The sequence below is a fragment of the Chiloscyllium punctatum genome, chromosome 49, assembly GCF_047496795.1.
Source record: "Chiloscyllium punctatum isolate Juve2018m chromosome 49, sChiPun1.3, whole genome shotgun sequence".
Lineage (NCBI taxonomy): Eukaryota > Metazoa > Chordata > Chondrichthyes > Orectolobiformes > Hemiscylliidae > Chiloscyllium > Chiloscyllium punctatum.
Genome location: NC_092787.1, coordinates 23516053 through 23537929, shown reverse-complemented (window position 1 = coordinate 23537929; position 21877 = coordinate 23516053). Strand labels below are relative to the sequence as shown.

General features: G+C 43.5%; 1 protein-coding gene across 3 annotated transcripts in view; it reads left to right on the top strand.

Moving 5' to 3' along the window:
* The first annotated feature begins 6096 nt into the window (after positions 1–6096).
* The window catches only part of LOC140469383 (centrosome-associated protein 350-like), a 161867-nt gene continuing 146086 nt past the window's right edge, over positions 6097–21877 (top strand). The window contains exons 1-4 of one of the 3 annotated variants that reach the window (XM_072565846.1): positions 6097–6552; positions 12219–12372; positions 17912–18011; positions 18924–18967. In XM_072565846.1, the coding sequence (XP_072421947.1) occupies positions 17915–18011; positions 18924–18967 (141 nt within the window). In that variant the 5' untranslated portion in view covers positions 6097–6552; positions 12219–12372; positions 17912–17914. Of the gene's footprint in view, positions 6553–12218; positions 12373–17911; positions 18012–18923; positions 18968–21877 lie in introns of those variants that run through there. The other 2 variants (XM_072565847.1, XM_072565848.1) reach the window with 2 other exon arrangements.

Genomic DNA, 21877 nt, shown 5'->3' with positions numbered 1-21877 from the left:
TTTACTGAATGGTGCTCAGCTCTAATCTCCGAACTAATTTGTATTTGTGCCACGTCAGCTGTTTGGAAAATCCTACTCTTCTCTTATTTTGACCAGGGCTCTTAATGGGCTTACTGAGCTGCTGTTCTCTCAGGGGTGATCAGCCTTACTGTCCCTGTACCCATCACAGCCAAAGCACTGGTACTGTGGGGTGAAGGAAACTGACGTTCCTAACCTCTGCGGGATCTGAAGAACCCATCTGTTAAAGTTTGCTTTTCTCTTCACAGAAGTTCCTTGGACAGGCTGCGGATTTCCAACATGGACAGTGGAGTCATAGAGGTCTACAGCAGAGAAAAAAAAGGCCCTTCAGCCAGTCAAAAACACTTTGCCCCCACCACCCCCCCCTCCCCCCAACCCCTGACCATTCTAACCCATTTTCAGCACTTGGTCCACAGTTTTGTATGCCTTGCCATTGCAAGTAGACTTGCAAATGCTTCCTAAATTATAACAGCTCCTGCCTCGACCACTCTTAAAGGTCTTTGCCTCTACCATCCTTACAGGCACAGTGAATTCCAGATTCCCACCACTGTCTGTTTGAAAAAAAAAATCCTATATCCCCTCTAAACCTCCCACCCCTTACTATTGGACCACAAGATATAGAAGCCTAATTAGGCCATTTGACCCATCGAGTCTGCAGCGCCATTTGAACATGGCTGATATATTTCTCAACCCCATTCTCCTGCCTTCTCCCTGTAACCTTTGATCACCTTAATAATCAAAAAATCTATATCTGTCTTAAATACACTCAGATGGAGTCCACACTCAGCCTGCACACAAGATACATCAGTACAATTACGTGACATTGCCAAACAGACAAGGCGAGAAAACTACACCACGTACATGCACGCCAAGAACAAAAAACTGGAGAAGCTTGGCATTCTTACCAGTAATAGCAAAGCCCGCCCTGGAACCACAGTAGACAACATTATCACTGCGGGGAAGTCTATTGTCAACTTATCGGACCACACCCTGCGACCGGAAGAGATTGAAGTCCTGAGTAGGGGTCTCAACTTCTGCCCCACCACCAAAATGGACTGGTTGGTTCTGGCAGCAGACACAGAGGAGTTCATCAGATGAATGAGACTCGGGGAATTCTTTCAAGGTGCTGGCAGTGATCCCAATGAGCCCACTGATGAACTAGAACAGTCATCACAGGGATCTGTAGAGGAGCGACCAAAAAAGGTGTCAACATGGACCCCAACGGAGGGCCGCTGCCCTGGGCTTGACATGTATGCTCAAACCGTCAGGAAATATATAAATGCCAGATTCATCAGCCGTACCCATAAGGTAGTGCAAAACATCACCCGTTCACAATGCAATGCCATCCAGACTCTCAAAACCAATGACAACATTGTCATCAAACCAGCAGATAAAGGAGGAGCCATTGTCATTCAGAATAGAACAGATTACTGCAAGGAAGTGTACGGACAACTGAACAACCAGGAACACTACAGGCAACTACCAGCTGATCCAACCAAAGAACACACCCGAGAATTAAACACACTGATCAGAACTTTGGAACCAGTCCTTCAGAGCTCCCTACATGCCCTCATCTCACATACTTCTCGTGTAGACGACTTCTACTGCCTTCCAAAGGTACACAAAGCCAACACAGCAGGACGTCTCATTGTGTCGGGCAATGGGACCCTATGTGAGAATCTCTCTGGCTATGTGGAAGGCATCTTGAAACCTATTGTACAGGGGATCTTCAGTTTCTGTCGCGACACTACGAATTTCTTACAGAAACTCAGCACCCATGGACCAGTCGAACTGGGAACATTCCTCGACACAATGGATGTTTCCGCACTCTACACCAGCATCCCCCACAAGGATGGCCTCGCGGCAACAGCCTCAGTGCTCAACACCAACAACTGCCAGTCTCCAAACACCATCCTACAACTCATCCGCTTTATCCTCGATCATAACATCTTCACCTTTGACAACCAATTCTTCATCCAGATACACAGGACAGCCATGGGGACCAAATTTGCACCCCAATATGCCAACATTTTTATGCACAGGTTCGAACAATATTTCTTCTCTACGCAGGATCTCCAACCAACATTGTAGACCAGATACATTGATGACATTTTCTTCCTCTGGACCCATGGCGAGGAGTCACTGATAAAACTACATAGTGACATCAACAAGTTTCATCCCACCCTCAAACTCACCATGGACTAATCTCGACTGTCTGTCTCATTCTCGGACACGTGCGTCTCCATCAAGGACGGGCATCTCAGCACCACACTCTACCGCAAACCCACAGACAACCTCACAATGCTACACTTCTCCAGCTTCCACCCAAAACAAATTAAAACAGCCATTCCCGATGGACAAGCCCTATGCATACACCGGATCTGCTCAGATGAGGAGGAACGTGACGGACACCTGGAAGTATTCAAGGATGCCCTTACAAGAAAGGCTTACAATGCTCAACTCATCGACCACCAGTTCCGACGTGCCACAGCAAGGAACCGTAATGACCTCCTCAGGAGACAGACACGTGCTGCAACTGACAGGGTACCCTTCGTTGTTCAGTACTTCCCAGGGGCTGAAAAATTACGCCATGTTCTTCGTGACCTGCAATACATTATCAATGAGGATGAGTACCTCACCAAGACCTTCCCCACACCTCCACTACTTGCCTTTAAACAACCGCCAAACCTCAAACAGATCATTGTTTGTAGCAAACTGCCTGGTTCTCAGGACAACTCCAAACAACCCTGTCACGGTGGACGCTGCAAGACGTGTCAGATTGTGGACATAGATACCACTATTACGCGTGGGAACACCTACCACCTTGTACATGGCAGGTACTCATGTGACTCAGCCAACATTGTCTATCTTATACGTTGCAGGCAAGGATGCCCGGAGGCAAGGTACATTGAGGAAACCGAGCAAAGGCTACGACAACGGATGAATGGGCACCGCACAACAATCAACAGACAGGAGGGTTCCCTCCCAGTTGGGGAACACTTCAGCGGTCCAGGACATTCAGCCTCAGACCTTCAGGTGACCATCCTCCAAGGTGGACTTCGGGACAGGCAGCAGAGAAAAGTGGCCGAGCAGAGGCTGATAGCTAAGTTCGATACCCATAGGGAGGGCCTCAACCGGGACCTTGGGTTCATGTCACATTATAGGTGACCACCATTGCACTACACATACACACAGATATTCCTACACACACACATTCTCATATACACATGGACACAGGTACACACAGATGCACACACAGACACCCACACATACCCTTATAGACACATACACTCCCACACTCACACATGAATCCCCTCACAGACTTAAGACACACTACACTCACTACACACACACACATACACACTTTCTCACACTCACAGCCCCCACCCCAGACAGACACACACACACACAGACAAAGACCCACATGTACACATATATTTTGTGGGGTAAATTTGTACTTGCAGAGTTAAATTGCACTTTGCTCAAAAACTGCATACATTCATGTAGAGCTCTGAGCTCAAAAACTGCATGAATTTATGTAAAACTCTGTTATCTCACTTTTTAGATTAGAATCAATCTAAACATCAGGTCATAGACAGAGAACACAGGGGGCTAACACCTTTAACATATTGTCTAGCTATCACCATTATTAACAGCTAACCCAAGAATACAACTTTAAAAAAAAAGATTTTGTGATTTACACATAAAAGAAGCCTTTCATCTGTTAGAATACAGTGATAAACAAACAATCACTTTTTCAATGTATAATTTCAGTTACATCACACTGCAAATTTTTGCTATAAATTCTGTGTTACGATTGAGCCCTCCACTATCACCTGATGAAGGAGCGTCACTCCGAAAGCTAGTGTGCTTCCAATTAAAGCTGTTGGACTATAACCTGCTGTTGTGTGCTTTTTAACTTTGTACACCCCAGTCCAACACCGGCATCTCCAAATTTTAAATACACTCAGTGATGTGGCCTGCGCAGTCTTCTACGACAATGAGTTCCACAGATTCCACACCCTCTGGCTGAAGAAATTGCTCCTCATCTCAGTTCTAAAGAGCTGTCCCTTCACTCTGAGGCTGGGCCTTGGGCCCTGGTCTCTACTACTGGTGGAAACATCTTCTCCACATCCACTCTATCCATCTCTCTCAGTATTCTGTAAATTACAATGGGATCTGCCCTCATTCTTCTAAACTTCATTGAGTGCAGATCTACTGCTCTTCATATGACAAGCCCCTCATTCCTGGGATCATTCTTATAAACCTCCTCTGCACCTCTTCCAACACAAGCACATCCTTCCTTAGATACGAGCCCCAAAACTGCTCCCAATATTCCAAATATGGTCTGACCACAGCCTTATCCATCCCCTGCAGTACATTCCTGCTCTTGGATACCAACCCTCTTGAAATGAATGTCAACATTGCATTTACTTTCCTAACTGCCAATTGCAGGGAAGAAGTGAGGACTGCAGATGCTGGAGATCAGAGCTGAAAAATGTATTGCTGGAAAAGTGCAGCAGGTCAGGCAGCATCCAAGGAGCAGGAGAATCAACGTTTTGGGCATAAGCCCTTCTTCAGGTGCCAATTGCACCTGTGTATTCATCTGAAGAGAATCCTGGACTAGGAATCCCAAGTCGCTTTGTGCTTCAGATTTTCAAAGCCTTTTTCCATATAAAAAAAGTCTACATCTCTATTGTTCCTACCAAAGGGCATAACCTCACACTTTGCCACATTGTATTTCATTTGTCACTTCTTTGCCCACTCTCATAATCTGTCCAAGTTCTTCTGTAGCCTCCAGCTTCCTCAACACTACCTGTCCGTCCACCTATCTTTGTCACATCTTCCAACTTAGCTACAATGCCCTGAGTTCCTTCATCTAGGTCATTAGTGTATAATGTGATTAGTTGTGGTCCCAACACCGATCCCTGCAGAACTCTACTAATCACCAGCTGCCATCTCTACCCTCTGCTTTCTACCAGTCAGCCAATCCACTATCCATGCCAATATCCTGTCTCTAAAGCTATGGGGTCTTATTCAGCAGCCTCCTGTGTGGAACCTTGTAACAGGCCTTCTGGAAGTCCTTAAATCCCCAGTCACTGGTTCTTTCACCATGGGAAAGGTTTCTTCCTGTTTATCCCATCTATGCCCCAGATAATTTTGATACATTGGCTTGGGTGGGAGTGGGGAGGAATGGTGGTTTGGAGTGCGGGATAGTAAAGATTTGAGACAAAGATACGTCAACAGCATTTTTTATGTATTTATTTTTTCACAAGACGTAGGCATTGTCACAAAATCAACATTTGTTGGCCATCTCTTGTTGGCCTTGAACTGACTGGCTGTTAAGAGTCAACTAAATTGTGGTAGGTGTGGTGTCACATTATGCTGATAAGGATAGTACGTTCCATCAATGGGTTTTGATAGTTTTAAGATCACCTTTATCAAGACTAGCTTTCAATTCCAGGTGTATTGATTGTATTTAAATGTCACCAGCTTCTGACGGTGTGATTCAAATCCATATCCTCATCATGACCCAGGGATAAAAAAGAACAGGGATACTCAGTAGATCTGGCAGCATCTGTAGAGGGACAAATAGAGTTTAATATTTTGTGTCTGAACTGACTCATGTTCAGCATAAATCCGGTGACCATAATATTCCCAGATTTTCCGACCCCGTGCACTCGCAATAAGTTTTAAAAGGGGAAGAGTTAGATTAGATTCCCTACAGTATGGAAACAAGTCCTTCAGCGCAACGAGTCCACACCAGCCCTCCAAAGACCCATTCCCCCTGACTAATGCACCTAACTCTATGGGCAATTTGGTATGACCTGCGTATTTTTGGACTGTGGGAGAAAACCCACGCAATGTTCAAACTCCACACAGACATTTGCGTGGGGCTGGAATCGAACCTGGCGCTGTGAGGCAGCAAGTGGTAACCACTAAGCCACCGTTAAGTTTTTTTTGAGGTATAATTGATGCCTTGGATGGAATTTCTAATCGCATCAAACCCTTGTTCGTGTATTTGTGACAAATAATGGCAACATAGTCGTTTTATAAATGTCTCTTCGTTACCTTATTATATTTGTCATTTTTACGAATCATTCTGCCCTATTTGACTGCTCGATTTCCAATGTGGTGGCTGACTTTGCTTCCTGTATGTTTATTTGCCCGATATTTGCTGCTCGGGGTGATGGGAGGATTGAAAAGTATAAGAGTAGGAAGTGAAGGGAAGTTTTGTCTGTCTTCAGTGTTTGATGTGACTGGTTTGAATGTGAGTAATCCATCCAGCTCTCCTGGTGAGTGCGGGAAGAGGAGAGGTTGCTGGCGAAAAGCCACAGAGTGAGCTCGGTCCCTTCAAAGGTTTGGACTTTGCCGCCACTTGTGGCGCCCAAGACAAGCTCGGGAGGGAACAAGCTTCCTTCGAGCATCGCCCTGCCTCCGGAGAAGACCGCAAGTCGCTAGCAACAGCCACAAGTGCCCACACAGCAGATTCGGTACAAGACTCCAGAGCAGGTCGCTGCCTGCGACCTCAAGGTAAGGATTCAAGACGTGGAGCTCAAGCCGTCTCGTTTACTAAGTCACACTGACTACACATTTCAATCTGTCTCTTTTTCAGAGTGCTGAAAAGTGCTTATGCCAAGTATAATAGCACCAGAAACCTTTATAATCTATAGCTACCTTGCTATTTTAAAATGCATATTGTTCAACGTAGACATATGTGTACCATGGAGATTACGCATCAACTGGACAGATCTGTTTTTAAATTTGGAAATGTGTTTTTAATGAGTAGTTCAACAGCTACCATAAGCTTTCATTAAAAAAACTTCTTCCCTGTAAACTTTAAGAGTTGATTGGCTTTAACTTGCTTAGCACGTTTTAAATGCAGGACTGACTAATCCGATTTATTTCCTGTATAGATGAATTTAGTGATAACCGCTTTATCTGTGTAGTTTTTTTTAAAGCTTTTTAAAAAGAAGACATGTGTATCTGTATTATTGGCTATTTTTATAGCAAATCTGTTACAGTAATTATTGTAAAACAGCTGCTGTTTTTCAAAAAATGGCCATTTGCTGTTTATGATTTATCTAAGTGTATAATATTTTAAAGTGGATTAATAGCTTTTGAAGCTTAACATTCATTAAGGGAATCACCCTTAAATTGGGGGATGGGGCACCAATGGGCTGGTTGGGAAGGTTTTTATTCGCTAAAAACAGGTGTTGAAAACTAAACGTTGGATGAGTTTTGTCTGTCTTAAAACTTTACTTCTTGAGCCACAACTCACAAGAGGGTTGAGAGCTGATTTGCAGCTTGCATCTGTATCTGCTGTGCCCTGTCTGTTGCTGTCAATAAGAGCTGGAGCCGCTTGGTACATTAAATCATAAAGCCCATTAATTTTTTATTTCCTTCCAATTCACTACCTAAAAATACCCTGCTCATGAAAACCTGTTATGGATGGTTGTGCATCTTTCTTTATGAACACTCCAGGAACATCAAAGCAGTCAGTGGTCATAAATACTGCTTCAAAGGAACTCATTTTTAGGTTTAGCTTCTCTGTCCTCCTACATATTATTCTAGATGGCCAACGTGAACTGAAGACATTGATTTTCACCTTGGGTTTCAAAACCTTGTAAATGTTTCAGTCATTTAGCTTGCATTTTAGTTTCCACAATTTAATGGCAGTTTTGCCGTTTATAACTATCCTCACAGTCCTCTGGAAAGTATTCAGTATTAATCCATACATTTATTATTCCTCAAGGTAAAAACTTTCAGTTGTCAAAAATTTTCCAGTGCTTGGTGTGGTATCCTTCATGTGCTTACCACCAATCCATTTGGAATCTGGGACTAATTGACAATGTCACTTGACATAAAATATCACTTCATTTAGTATCTGTTAATAATTAATTTATGTCAAAGAAAGACAGATTTGAAATTCTCTAAAACTTCTGACTAAAGCACGTTGGAATTTAATGAATGAAGTACTTTTGAACTGTAGTCACTGCCATAATTGAGGAGATGCAACAACCAATCTGAACACATCAAAGTTGTCCGAACATAATAATTAGAAGCAGGAATAGGCCATTTGGCTCCTCAAGCCTGCCTCACCATTCAGTAAGAAGTCGCATGACACCAGGTTACAGTCCAACAGGTTTATTTGAAATCATAAGCTTTTGGAGTGCTGCTTTGAAGTCACTTCACCTGATGAATGAGCAGCGCTTCGAAAGCTTGTGATTTCAGATAGTTGATCTATAACCCAGTGTCGTGTCACTTCTGACTTTGTTCAACCCAGTCCAGACCTCCACATCATGGCCACCATTCAGTAAGATCATGGCAAGTCTGACAAATAGCAAGTGCTAATGACAAGATAATCTGCTGCAGTTGGTTGATTTGAGGGACAGATATTGGCTAGAAATGAACAAATTTGCCTGTTCTCCGACAAAACAGTTTTACAGCTGATTGTAAAGGCAGCAATCTCCAACAGTGCAGCACTCCCTCAAAATCTACTGACATATCAGCCTAGATTATGTGGTTAAATCTTTGAAGTGGAACTTAATCCCTCAGCTGGATGAGAAGGAATAATATTCTTTTTTATTATATTATATTTATTATATTATATAATATTCTGGCGTATCAGTTTCACTTGGGTGACTGTTTATGTGTACCTGGTGTATGATGAATAATTTGTAAGCATTATGGGTGAGTCTGAATCTCCATCGAAGTAACGTTTCATTGCATAATAAAAACACAAAGTGCTCAATGTACTCATATAGGATCCATAAGGGCCTGACATGATAAATTCTGACAGGATGTCTCCCCTCATGGGAGAGTCTAGGACCAAAGGGCATAATCACAGAAATAAAGAATGTCAATTTAAGACAGGGATGAGGAGGGATTTCTTTTCTGTTTTTGGAACTCCAGTGAGCTGTAGGGGCAGAGTGCTTGTGAATATTTAAAGCTGGGATAGATTCTTGATCAGTCAGGGAATCAATGGTTATGGGGAAAAATAGGAAAATGGTAATGAGGAATGTCACATCAGTTATGATCCTATTGAATAGTGAAGCCGGGCAGAATGGCCTACTCCTGTTCCTATTTCTTGAGGAGTTACACTCAGGAGGTCTGGCAACATTTATGGCAAGTCTGACTCTTGGACACTTTGCATTTTCATTTCAGATCCCCAGCATTCAAATAGATTTTTAAAAAAATCTAGGTTGCTAGTTTAGTTTGGCTCTCACTTGCCTGCTTCTCCCTTATGAACCAATTTGATCAAGAATTTGGTCAGTTGCCAAAATGTGTCCATCTTTTGCTATGTGTCATTTTTTTGTTTGTCTGACCATGTTCTTGTGAAGATCCTTGGGATGTCTTATGGGGAGTAAGGTACTACAGAAAACCAAGATGTTGTTATAGGGAAAATAATATTGTCACTTTGAAAGACTTTTGCACAGTGCGTCTAAGAGAGTTTATGGTTGTATTTTAAGCAGCTTCGAGAACTAATACTGTACATGTTAAATTTGAGGACTCAATGATTCTTTCATGAAACTTCCAGAGTGCAGGAAGCTCAGTGTATTAATACACTGTTGTGTGGTGTTGCAACAATGGAGGATGTCGATTTAATTTCTCTCTTATTCCTTTTGAGGAGATTGATTGCAGCTCCACAAGCCTGAAAATAAAAGATACTATTGTTCCAAGTCTGCTTTGTGTACCTTTTGGTTCAAACTGAACACTATCTTTTGACCTTGAAAATAGAACCTTAACTTGGTAGTTAGCTTGATAGTATGAAAGATAAGAGGGATGTGATTCATTTTGAAGTGAACAAGGTTTTTAAAATCAGAGAACCTTACAGTGTGGAAGCAGGCCATTTGGCCCATTGAGTTCACTCCGATCCTCCAAAGAGCATCCCACCAAGACTCACCCCCCTCTACCCGATCCATGCATTTTCCATGGCTAACCCACCTAACCTACACATTACTGGACATTTTGGAGGATTTAACATGGCCGATCTACCTTACCTGTATATCTTTCAATCGTGGGAGGAGACTGGAGCACCCAGAGGAAACTCACATAGGCGGGAGAATGTGCAAACAGACAGACAGCCACCCAAGGCTGGAATCAAACTCAGGTCTTTGGCACTATGTGACAGCAGTGCTAACCACTAAGCCACCACACCGCGTAGTCTGGAGACTGACTTTTTTTTACAAGGCCAATGGTTGAGAATGGAGCTATTTGTGAAGAAGAAAATGCAAATTGATTTATCTGCTAAATAATTTTGTCAAAGATGCACAGTCAGCACCTTCCAAACCCATGACAGCAGATACATGGGAACATCACCACCTTGCAAGTTCCCCTCCAAGACACTCGCCATCCTGAATTGGAAAAATATTCCAAGTGTTCTTTCAGTGTAGCTGGGTCAAAATCCTGGAATTTGCTCCCTAACAGCATTGTGGGTCTAACTACAACAAATGTACTGCAGCCGTTCAAGAAGGCAACTCATCATAATCTTCTCAGGACAGTCAGGGGCATCTATTGATTGCGAGCCCACATCCAATAATTGAAAAAAAATCAGTATCAATCTGGGGTCCGTAACCTGAGGATTACCTACAACTCAACGCATCAACAGTATGTCCCTCAAAGCTCCCTCTATGATGCCTTAATTTTCATTTCTGTTTATATTTATCGTTCTGATAATTTTGGGGGCCAAGGAGGTTTCGAAAGGGCTGGTGCCTCATTTATGGGTTAAATTTTAAACCAGGACCAAACTTTTGAAGTGAGGATTTAAATTCTTTGGTGGATGTATTGAGTGTGCAACAGTGTTTCTTGATACTGTGGGAGTTGCCAGCTGAAAGAATGTTTCCGTTTATGGAAGAATCTCGAATTGGAGGACACACTTTTAAAATACAGTACGTCCTATTTAAAATTGGGATGGGGAGGTATTTCATCTCTCCATGTGTCTTTAGTCTTCTCTTCTCAGGAAGCAGTAGAAGCTATATCATTGAATATTATCAAGGCTGAGTTGGAGAGATATTTGATCTACAAGGAGTCAATATTTATGGTGGGGGCAGGCAGGAAGTGGAGTTATGGCCACAATTAGATTAGTCATGATCTCATTGAATGGAGGAGCAGACTCGAGGGACCAATGGAACCTACTAATTTTTCTGTTTCTCCTGATCTTATAAACAGGTGAATAATAAATGTGCAACCCATGTTACATCTTTCCCAGTTTTCTCTTTAATTGAAAATTGGGACAGTCTTTCCCCAAAACCCCCACTCTCCAGATATGCCCCTGAGGCTATGAGAAGTATTTATGTGGGCCATATGACAAAAGGCTAGCAATACCAAAACAAAAGGTTGAAGATTACTAAGCGTTCATAATTTTCACCCAATTCACTTGGGAAACTCATTTCTTAAGATAGCACATATCATTAAAAAGAGGGAGAATTGTATCACTCAAGGAGAAAGGAGGGTACCGTAGGTTGGACTGTAGCTTGCATTTACTTTGAGCAAGGACCCGGTCTTTCCAACTTAATTAATATCTCTAGTAATTGTCGGGTGGTCCAAGGGTTCCAAATATAGATGGTGTGGTGCCAGTCTCTGAAACACCACTGTCAAGGAATCCTGTGGGGTCCTGGGCAGGACTGAGGAATTGCAAGTAGACCTCCTTGTGTTTCCTTTAATCAGTCCTACTCTTCAACCAGTTCTGTTTGAATATTTTGATTTCTAGACTGCATCTGCATTGGATGCCCTCAGTACCCAATCACATATGTCAAACTTAGAGGACTTCATTGGCAGGCCTGGGTGTTGTTTGAGGTGTTGGATGATCAGGGCTTTGCAAACGGCAGTGAATGGGAATAGCTGATAATGCTCTGGGCATGAGTGGATAGGAACAGAGGCTCACAAAATGTCAAGCACACTGTTCCCAAACATTCAGCAACCCATGGATGTGATGTGATATGAACTGAACATGTTTGATTATTAAAAGCCTCAAATGCTTCAGATTCTTCCCAGATTTTCAAATTCATATTATTTCTTTCAAATCACTCATTCCTCCCTATCTCTGAAACCTCCTCTGGTCCTTGAACACTCTGAGAATACTGCGTTCTTTAAATCCTGGTTATGTGCACATCCTTGAATTTATCTCCTTTTAAAATTAAGTTATATCTCATAACATAATAGGCCAGCATCTAAAGTTTTGTATTTGATCCCCACAGGATTCCTTGACAGTGGTGTTTCAGAGATCGGCATCGCACCATCTATATTTGGAGTCCTTGGACCACCTGACAATTACTGGAGATATTAATTAAGTTGGGAAGACTGGGTCCTTGCTCAAAGTAAATGGATTGGCACAGATTACCTCATGACTAGGCAAGTAAAAGAGCAATCTGGGGTACAGGCAGTGAGAAATCTACCTCTGGAACAGTTTGAGACCTTGAATTCAAGGCAACCTAGCTCAAGCAATGATCTAAATGTAGAAAACATCTCTCTTATGACCTCCTCAAATTCAAATTACTGAGGAATAAGCATCCCATGCCATTAAAAAGGATCATAACAGATTCGGCATTCCTTCTATCCAATTTACTGATTTTCCCCATAACCCTTGAATCCCCTGCTGATATTTATCTCAGCTTTAAATATACATGAATACTTTGCCCCCACAGTTCTGTGTGGCAAGGAATTCCAAAGACACTCAATTCTCTGAGAGAAGAAATTCCTCCTCATTTTTGTGTTAAATTGGCACCCCTTTATTCTGAAACTGTGTCCTCTTATCCTAGACTCTTCCATGAGGGGAAACATCCCCTCAGCATTTACTTTAAACCTCTTTATTCAGACTCTGATTTGTTTCAATGAGATCGCCTCTCATTCTTCTAAATTTCAGTGAGTAGAGTCCCAATTTGTTTAGCCTCCCCCGAATGAACCTTATCTGAACTGCCTCTGATGAAATGATATCTTTACTTAAATAAATGGACAAAAACCGCTGACAGTTCTTCAGATGTGGTCCCTTCAGCACCTTGTACAGTCACAATAAGACTTCCCTACTCTTATATTCCACCTCCCTTAAAATAAGGGCAACATTCCATTCGCATTAGATTTTATTCCAAGGTGAATGGTGCTGTATAAACGCAAATTGTTGATGCTGGTCTAGAGTGTGGATATCGGCAAACCAAGGGTGTGCATCCATAGGTGGGTTATCGACTGAGTTGTCCCCTGATATGAGCCCAGTTAAATGTATTACCCAGCAATGCAGCCGAATTTGATACATTGCCAGGCCAAACCAACAATCTGTGTCAAGTGGTTTTGAATAACTTTTCAAACCAAATGTGCGTGTATAAAATGTGCATTTTCAAAGTCATGTTTTGCATACGAAGTGAACTTGTTTCAACCCTGGGGATAGCCAGTTTGCGGAACCAATTTTGAGTGACCAATTAGAGCTGTTCGGTTTTTAACTGTACATTTTTTTCTGTGATCTGAGCATTCGGATTCTTAATCATTCTGACACATACCAGAAGTTCAGCTGTATCTGGCATTTACCATCAGTTTGATGGATGGGAGTGTGGCATACCCTGGCTATCCAAATGTCAGCTGTGGCTCAGTTGCTTAGCAGAGTACTCTCCATTCAAGTCCACTTGAGGAAACGGCACTCAGTCACATAGAACTCACTGATGTACAATCCTATTCCAGGGATGAAAAACCAGAACAAACATCAACTTACCGCGAGAAGATCATCAACTCAGTTCTTTGATTTGCCCAAATCTTGCTGGCCTCCTCATGATAGAGCTGTTGATGGTGAGGTGTTGATGATTGTCATGTTCCAAGATTCAAGATGACTTGCTGAAAGACACATTAAAACTTGGGGCAGCCACCGCGAAGGTTCAGTGGTGAAAAGCCACTCTGTCAGGCTTACCTAAACCAGGCTGGATACTGTGGAAAATGAGCTGAATGCACCCAAGAATATTTAGCATGAATCATACATGTATATTTCAAAACAAATCTGCAATTGGAAATGTAGTGAGGAACCTCACGATACCAGCTATGTACAAGGTTATAGCAGAGTAATAGTTATATAGCATGGAAAAAGACCCCTTGGTCCAGCTTGTCTGCACTGACCAGATATCCTAAACTGATCTAATCCCTTTTGCCAGCACTTGACCCATATCCCACTAATCCCTTCCTATTCATATACTGTCCCAGATGCCTTTTAAATGTTATAATTGTACCAACCTCCACCTCTTCCCCGGCAGCTCATTCCACACACACTCCACCCTCTGCATGAAAATGTTGCCCCTCAGGTCCCTTTTAAATCTCCCCCCCCCCCCCCCCCCCACCCCCAAACCTATGCCCTCTAGTTTTGGAGCATGGACGTGTTGGACTGAAGGGTCTGTTTCCGTGCTGTACATCTCAATAACTATATGAGTCCCCTATCCTAGGAAAAAGAACTTGGTAATTCATCCTATCCATGTCTCTAATGATTTTATAAACCTCTATAAGGTTACCCCTCAGCCTCCGACACTCCAGGTAAAAAAGGCCCAGCCTATTCAGCATCTTTCTGTAGTTCAAACCTTCCAAACCCAGCAACATCCTTGTAAATCTTTTCTGAACCCCTTCAAGTTTAACAGCAGTTTTCCTATAGCAGGGACTGTAGTATTCTGAAAAAGTGGCCTCACCAATGTCATGTACAGCCACAACATGACATCCCAACTCCTACACTCAGTGTACTGACCAATGAAAACAAAATGCTTTCTTCACCACCCTGCCTACCTGCGACTCCACTTCCAAGGAACTATGCCTGTATCCCTCAGTCTCTATGTTCAACAATTCTACGTGGGACCAGATATCCTATCATTTACTGTGTAAGTTCTGCTCTTGTTTGTCTTAGCAAAATGCAGCACTTCACATTCATCTAAATTACAGGGGAACTTCGATTATCTGAAAGGAAATAGCAGGAGAACTTAACAAGTACTTTGCGTCAGTTTTCACAGTGGAAGACATGAGTAATATCCCAAAAATTAAAGGGTGTCACGGGGCTGAGTTGAGTATGGTTGCCATTACAAAAGAGATAGTGCTAGAAAAGTTAAAAAGTCTTAAAATTGATAAATCTCCTGGCCCCGATGGGATACACCCTAGAGTTCTGAGAGAGGTTGCTGAGGAAATAGCAGAGGCATTGGTTGAGATCTTTCAAGAGTCACTGGAGTCAGGAAAGGTCCCAGATGATTGGAAGATGGCTGTAGTAACCCCCTTGTTCAAGAAAGGATCAAGGCAAAAGATGGAAAATTATAGGCCAATCAGCTTAACCTCGGTTGTTGGTAAAATTCTAGAATCCATCATTAAGGATGAGGTTTCTAAATTCTTGGAAGAGCAGAGTCTGATTAGAACAAGTCAACATGGATTTAGTAAAGGGAGGTCATGCCTGACAAACCTGTTGGAATTTTTTGAAGAGGTAACAAGTAGGTTAGACCAGGGGAACCCAGTGGATGTGGTCTATCTGGACTTTCAAAAGGCCTTTGATAAGGTGCCACACGGGAGACTGCTGAGCAAGGTGAGGGCCCATGGTGTTCGAGGTGAGCTGCTGGGATGGATTGAGGATTGGCTATCTAATAGAAGGCAGAGAGTTGGGATAAAAGGTTCTTTTTCAGAATGGCAGCCGGTGACGAGCGGTGTCCCGCAGGGTTCGGTGCTGGGGCCACAGCTGTTCGCATTATATATTAATGATTTGGATGAGGGAACCGGGGGCATTCTAGCGAAGTTTGCCGATGATACAAAGTTAGGTAGACAGGCAGGTAGTACTGAGGAAGTGGGGAGGCTACAGAAGGATCTAGACAGGTTGGGAGAGTGGTCCAGGAAATGGCTGATGGAATTTAACGTGAGCAAGTGCGAGGTCTTGCACTTTGGCAAAAAGAATATAGGAATGGACTACTTTCTAAATGGTGAGAAACTTAATAAAGCCAAAGCACAAAGGGATCTGGGAGTGCTAGTCGAGGATTCTCTAAAGGTAAACATGCAGGTTGAGTCTGATTAAGAAAGCGAATGCAATGTTGTCTCTTATCTCAAGAGGGTTGGAATATAAAAGCAGAGATGTACTACTAAGACTTTATAAAGCTCTGGTTAGGCCCCATTTGGAGTACTGTGTCCAGTTTTGGTCCCCACACCTCAGGAAGGACATACTGGCACTGGAACGTGTCCAGCGGAGATTCACACGGATGATCCCTGGAATGACAGGTCTAGCATATGAGGAACGGCTGAGGATACTGGGATTGTATTCGTTGGAGTTTAGAAGATTAAGGGGAGATCTAATAGAAACGTACAAAATAATACATGGCTTTGAAAAGGTGGATGCTAGAAAATTGTTTCTGTTAGGCGAGGAGACTAGGACCCGTGGACACAGCCTTAGAATTAGAGGGGGTCATTTCAGAACGGAAATGCGGAGACATTTCTTCAGCCAGAGAGTGGTGGGCCTGTGGAATTCATTGCCACGGAGTGCAGTGGAAGCCGGGACGCTAAATGTCTTCAAGGCCGAGATTGATAGGTTCTTGTTGTCTAGAGGAATTAAGGGCTACGGGGAGAACGCTGGCAAGTGGAGCTGAAATGCGCATCAGCCATGATTGAATGGCGGAGTGGACTCGATGGGCCGAATGGCCTTACTTCCACTCCTATGTCTTATGGTCTTATGGTCTTATGATGGGCGGATACTATTTCGTTCGGATAATTGATTATTTGGTTAATCGATTAAATGCTTTTACGCTGGGGCTCGGAGTTTTTAACGTCTGCTCCCTGTTCCGGAGACAGAGCGAGGCCCCGCCTCCAACCCTACCCCAACACCATTCGACACCGCCCACAACCCTGTGCAAAACCGTTTCCCCACACCCAAGCCCGTGCAACACCTCCACCCTCAACATCGCACTCCCGCCCCCAACCCCGTGCAACACCCCTTTGCCCCCAAACCCGTGCAACACCGCCCCCCCACCCCCAACACCGCAAACCCCACCCACAACCCCGTGCAACACCTCCCCCCCCCCACCCCCAACACCAGACTGACACAAACAATAAATTACTTGGAAATGCAGTTTCTGTGTTAACACAGATAACGATGGAAGCTGTTTTGTACAATGCAATTGGAGGAGCAAAAAGTTAATTATTTTATTCCTTCAGTGGTATTGTTTGAAAAAGCAATGCTGCCAATGACTTCAACTTGTACTTACCAAGCACAATCCTTAAATCTGGATGTAGGTTTGCTCACTGAGCTGGAAGGTTCATTTCCAGACGTTTCGTCACCCTACTAGGTAACATCTTCAGTAGCCTAGGATGGATATGTTGTCCCTACATTGGACACTACACTACATTGGACAAACAGGCAGAAAACTAGCCATCAGGATACATGAACATCAACTAGCCACAAAACAACATGACCCTCTCTTAGTAGTATCCTTACATACAGATAAGGAAGGACACCACTTCGACTGGGACAACACACCCATGTAGCACCACAGGAAATTATGTCACCACAGGAAATTACATCACCAACCCAAAGAAGCCTAAACATATAAGTAGAAAGCAGGAATTATCAACAGTGCTTCGCCCGGAGGCCCACTGAAGATGTTACCTAGTAGGGTGACGAAACATCTGGAAATGAACCTTCCAGCTCAGCGAGCAAACCTACATCCAGAATTCAGGATTGTGCTTGGTAAGTACAAGTTGAGGTCATTGGTAGCATTGCATTTTCAAACAATATCACTGAAGGAAGAAAATAATTAACTTTTTGCTCCTCCAATTGCATTGTACAAAACAGCTTCCATCTTTAACACAGAAACGGGATTGCCAAGTAATTTATCGTTTGTGTCAGTCGGGGAGCTAGAATTGAATGATGATGAGATGATAAGTCAGCGTAAATCTTCCAATTTTCTTTCATTAGACCATGAGTAAGGAACAGATAGTGAGGAGGAGCGAGCAACGTGGAGCTTCCACTGGGACATTCATACCATTTAGGATAGAAAGTCCTCACAAGCTCGATGGTAAGTTCATTATATCTTTCTAGCATGGAAAGCAATTGAATGTAATCCCATTTTCAGTATAACTTAAATGCTATGTCCTCTCTTTAAGATAAGCTGAAGATAAGTAGTGATGAAAACTATGGTTCTGAAGTTGAATCTGATTGAATTCATCATTAACTGTGTTTCCTGTCTGTAGACTGTTTCTCCAGCACTTTGTTTTTATTTTTGCTCTACTGCACCCATAGTATTTTAATTTTGTATAATTAAAATATTGCATATGATATTTTAAGTTGGACATTTATATTTATCTAGTACAATATTTGTGTCATTATGGATCAAAATAACCAATGCAATTATGTATTTGTAGCATTAGGTTACAGATCAAAAAAACACATAAATAATAAGGTATTTGAATTCCATACTGATTACTTCAAGCCTAATGGTGCATCATGCAGGCATGCAAGTATTGACGAGTAATAATTGACCATTTGGTCATATCTGGTCCACTTTCTGGATGGCTGAACATCATGACTAAACATATTCCTTCCTTCCAACCCACTCATTTCCCAGCCACAAATGCCATAACAGTATATAAGGAAGGAATAAACACGATTAATAGGGGAAAATATGTTGGAAAATTGATCTCCAACCCCATCAGGCAATCAAACCCATCCTTGAAGATCAAATTGAACAAATGCCACTTATAATGGCACCTCCATTCTATATGAGACAGTCCCAGTCCCAGCCCAATTGTGGCTGTAATTTGTGTACTATGGCTGGCGTAGAGGTTATCTCTTTGAATTACAATTTTTATACCACCAATCTCAGAATAACAGCTTGATGAATGGCAGGAGCTTAAGTTTTTGTTTTTGCAAAATGTTGTGATGTGTGTGCTTTTTAAGTTTGTCTAGTTCACATGTTGTTAATTTCTAGAAGTGGACTTGGCTTTGGACAATCTTCAAGAGGCCAAATCAGTGGTGAGTGCAATTTTGTCAGAAGGTAACATGATGCATTCTGCACAGATTTTCTCCTCCCACATGGGAGATGCAGGGGGTGAATCGTCATCTAACTGCCCCAGCCCTTACCAGATCTACCACATGCTATAGAAATTCATATTCTGTAGAAATCAGGCTATGTGCCATATTTCACCTCCTTCATTTAGCATTTCATCCATTGGTGAAACTATTATCATTCTGCCTTATTCTGTCAAAAATACAGCTTCATCCCAACCTTTAGTCAATGCTGTTGGCAGTCTAACATGCTTACGAGAAAGAGAAAAAAACAGGCAAATGGGATCAATTGGTTAATCCTTTCAAATAAATGATAGACTGAATGGTCTCCTTCCATTTGTATGATTCGATGAGCTTATAGCACACCAGGTAATGCCATGTGAGATTAGAGTGGACACTAAAAACAATTCTCACCTTCTTTGTCTCTTCTTTTATCCTGTTTATTTGTCTCTGTCATGCAAATTTGAGGATTATGTGCATCGTATGAAACCAAAAACAGTCTGGATGTATTCACAAGATTGATGCCTTTTCTGAACAATGTACTTGGCTTTATTGAGCTCAAGATGTCATTTGAAAACCTATAAATGGAGACTCCCAAAATGTATTTGACAAAATTCCATACAACGCCAATTAGCCAAGTTCAAGGTTAGGGGGAGTTAAGGTCAGTTGGAAAGACTTGAGCAATTCACTGATGGGAAGACAACAGTGAGTATAATTTAAATCCTCTTTTTTAAAAGTTCATTCTCCCTGTTTTCAAAGCCTTTCATTCTGCAACACTTCCTGCCCTTTCCCTTCTGGCACTCTGTACTCCTTTAATGCTGGCCTTCTACGGAACATTGGTTTTAATCAATGTTCCTTAATCCTTGAAATTCCTTCATTATAAACCTCTCTTATGCTTTTACCTTCTCAAAGAACTTCCCAATCAGCCTTCAATCATCCAAACTACTAATTTTTCATGTACTTTGGTATCACATTTTGATCGAGAATGTTCATGGAGTCATACAGCACAGAAAGAGACCCTTTGGTCTAACTCATCCATGCTGACCAAGTTTCCCAAACTAAATTAGTCTCGCTTGCTTTGGGCCCATTTCTGTCTAGAGTCTAGATTACAGTGGTGCTGGAAAAGCACAGCAGTTCAGGCAGCATCTGAGGAGCAGGAAAATAGACGTTTCGGGCAAAAGCCCTTCATCAGGAATACAGGCAGAGAGCCTGAAGGGTGGAGAGATAAGTGAGAGGAGGGTGGGGGTGGGGAGAAATAGGATAGAGTACAGTGGGTGAGTGGGGGAGGGGATGAAGGTGAAAGGTCAGGGGGGAGGAGGGGTGGAGTGGATAGGTGGAAAAGAAGATAGGCAGGTAGGACAGGTCATGGGGACAGTGCTGAGCTGGAAGTTTGGAACTGGGGTGAGGTGGGGGAAGGGGAAATGAGGAATTTGTTGAAGTCCACATTGATGCCCTGAGGTTGAAGTGTTCCGAGGTGGAAGATGAGGCATTCTTCCTCCAGGCATCTGGTGGTGAAGGAGCGGCGATGAAGGAGGCCCAGGACCTCCATGTCCTCGGCAGAGTGGGAGGGGGAGTTGAAATGTTGGGCCACAGGGCAGTGTGGTTGATTGGTGCGTGTGTCCCGGAGATGTTCCCTAAAGCGCTCTGCTAGGAGGCGTCCAGTCTCCCCAATGTAGAGGAGACCGCATCGGGAGCAATGGATACAATAAATGATATTTTGGTGGATGTGCAGGTAAAACTTTGATGATGTGGAAGGCTCCTTTAGGGCTTTGGATGGAGGTGAGGGAGGAGGTGAGGGCGCAGATTTTGCGATTCCTGCGGTGGCAGGGGAAGGTGCCAGGATGGGAGGGTGGGTTGTAGGGGGGCATGGACCTGACCAGGTAGTCACGGAGGGAATGGTCTTTGCGGAATGCGGAAAGGGGTGGGGAGGGAAATATATCCCTGATGGTGGGGTCTTTTTGGAGGAAGCGGAAATGTCGGCGGATGATTTGGTTTATGGGAAGCTTGGTAGGTTGGAAGGTGAGCATCAAGGGCGTTCTATCCTTGTTACGGTTGGAGGGGTGAGGTCTGAGGGCGGAGGTGCGGGATGTGGACGAGATGCGTTGGAGGGCAACTTTAACCATGTGGGAAGGGAAATTGCGGTCTCTAAAGAAGGAGGCCATCTGGTGTGTTCTGTGGCCCTCACCCCTCCAACCGTAACAAGGACAGAGCGCCCCTGGTGCTCACCTTCCACCCTACCAACCTTCCCATAAATCAAATCATCTGCCAGACATTTCCGCTTCCTCCAAACTGACCCCACCACTAGGGATATATTTCCCTCCCCACCGCTTTCCGCCTTCCGCAAAGAATGTTCCCTCCATGACTACCTGGTCAGGTCCACGCCCCCCAACAACCCACCCTCCCATCCTGGCACCTTCCCTTGCCACCGCAGGAATTGCAAAACCTGCGCCCACACCTCCTCCCTCACCTCCTTCCAAGGCCCTAAAGGAGCCTTCCACATCCATCAAAGTTTTACCTGCACATCCACTAATATCATTTATCGTATCCGTTGCTCCCGATGCAGTCTCCTCTACATTGGCGAGTCTAGACGCCTCCTAGAAGAGCCCTTTAGGGAACATTTCTGGGACACCCGCATCAATCAACCACACTGCCCTGTGGCCCAACATTTCAACTCCCCCTCCCACTCTGCCAAGGACATGGAGGTCCTGGCCCTCCTTCACCACTGCTCCCTCACCACCAGACGCCTGGAGGAAGAACGCCTCATCTTCTGCCTCGGAACACTTCAACCTCAGGGCATCAATGTGGACTTCAACAGTTTCCTCATTTCCCCTTCCCCCACCTCACCCCAGTTCCAAACTTCCAGCTCAGCACTGTCCC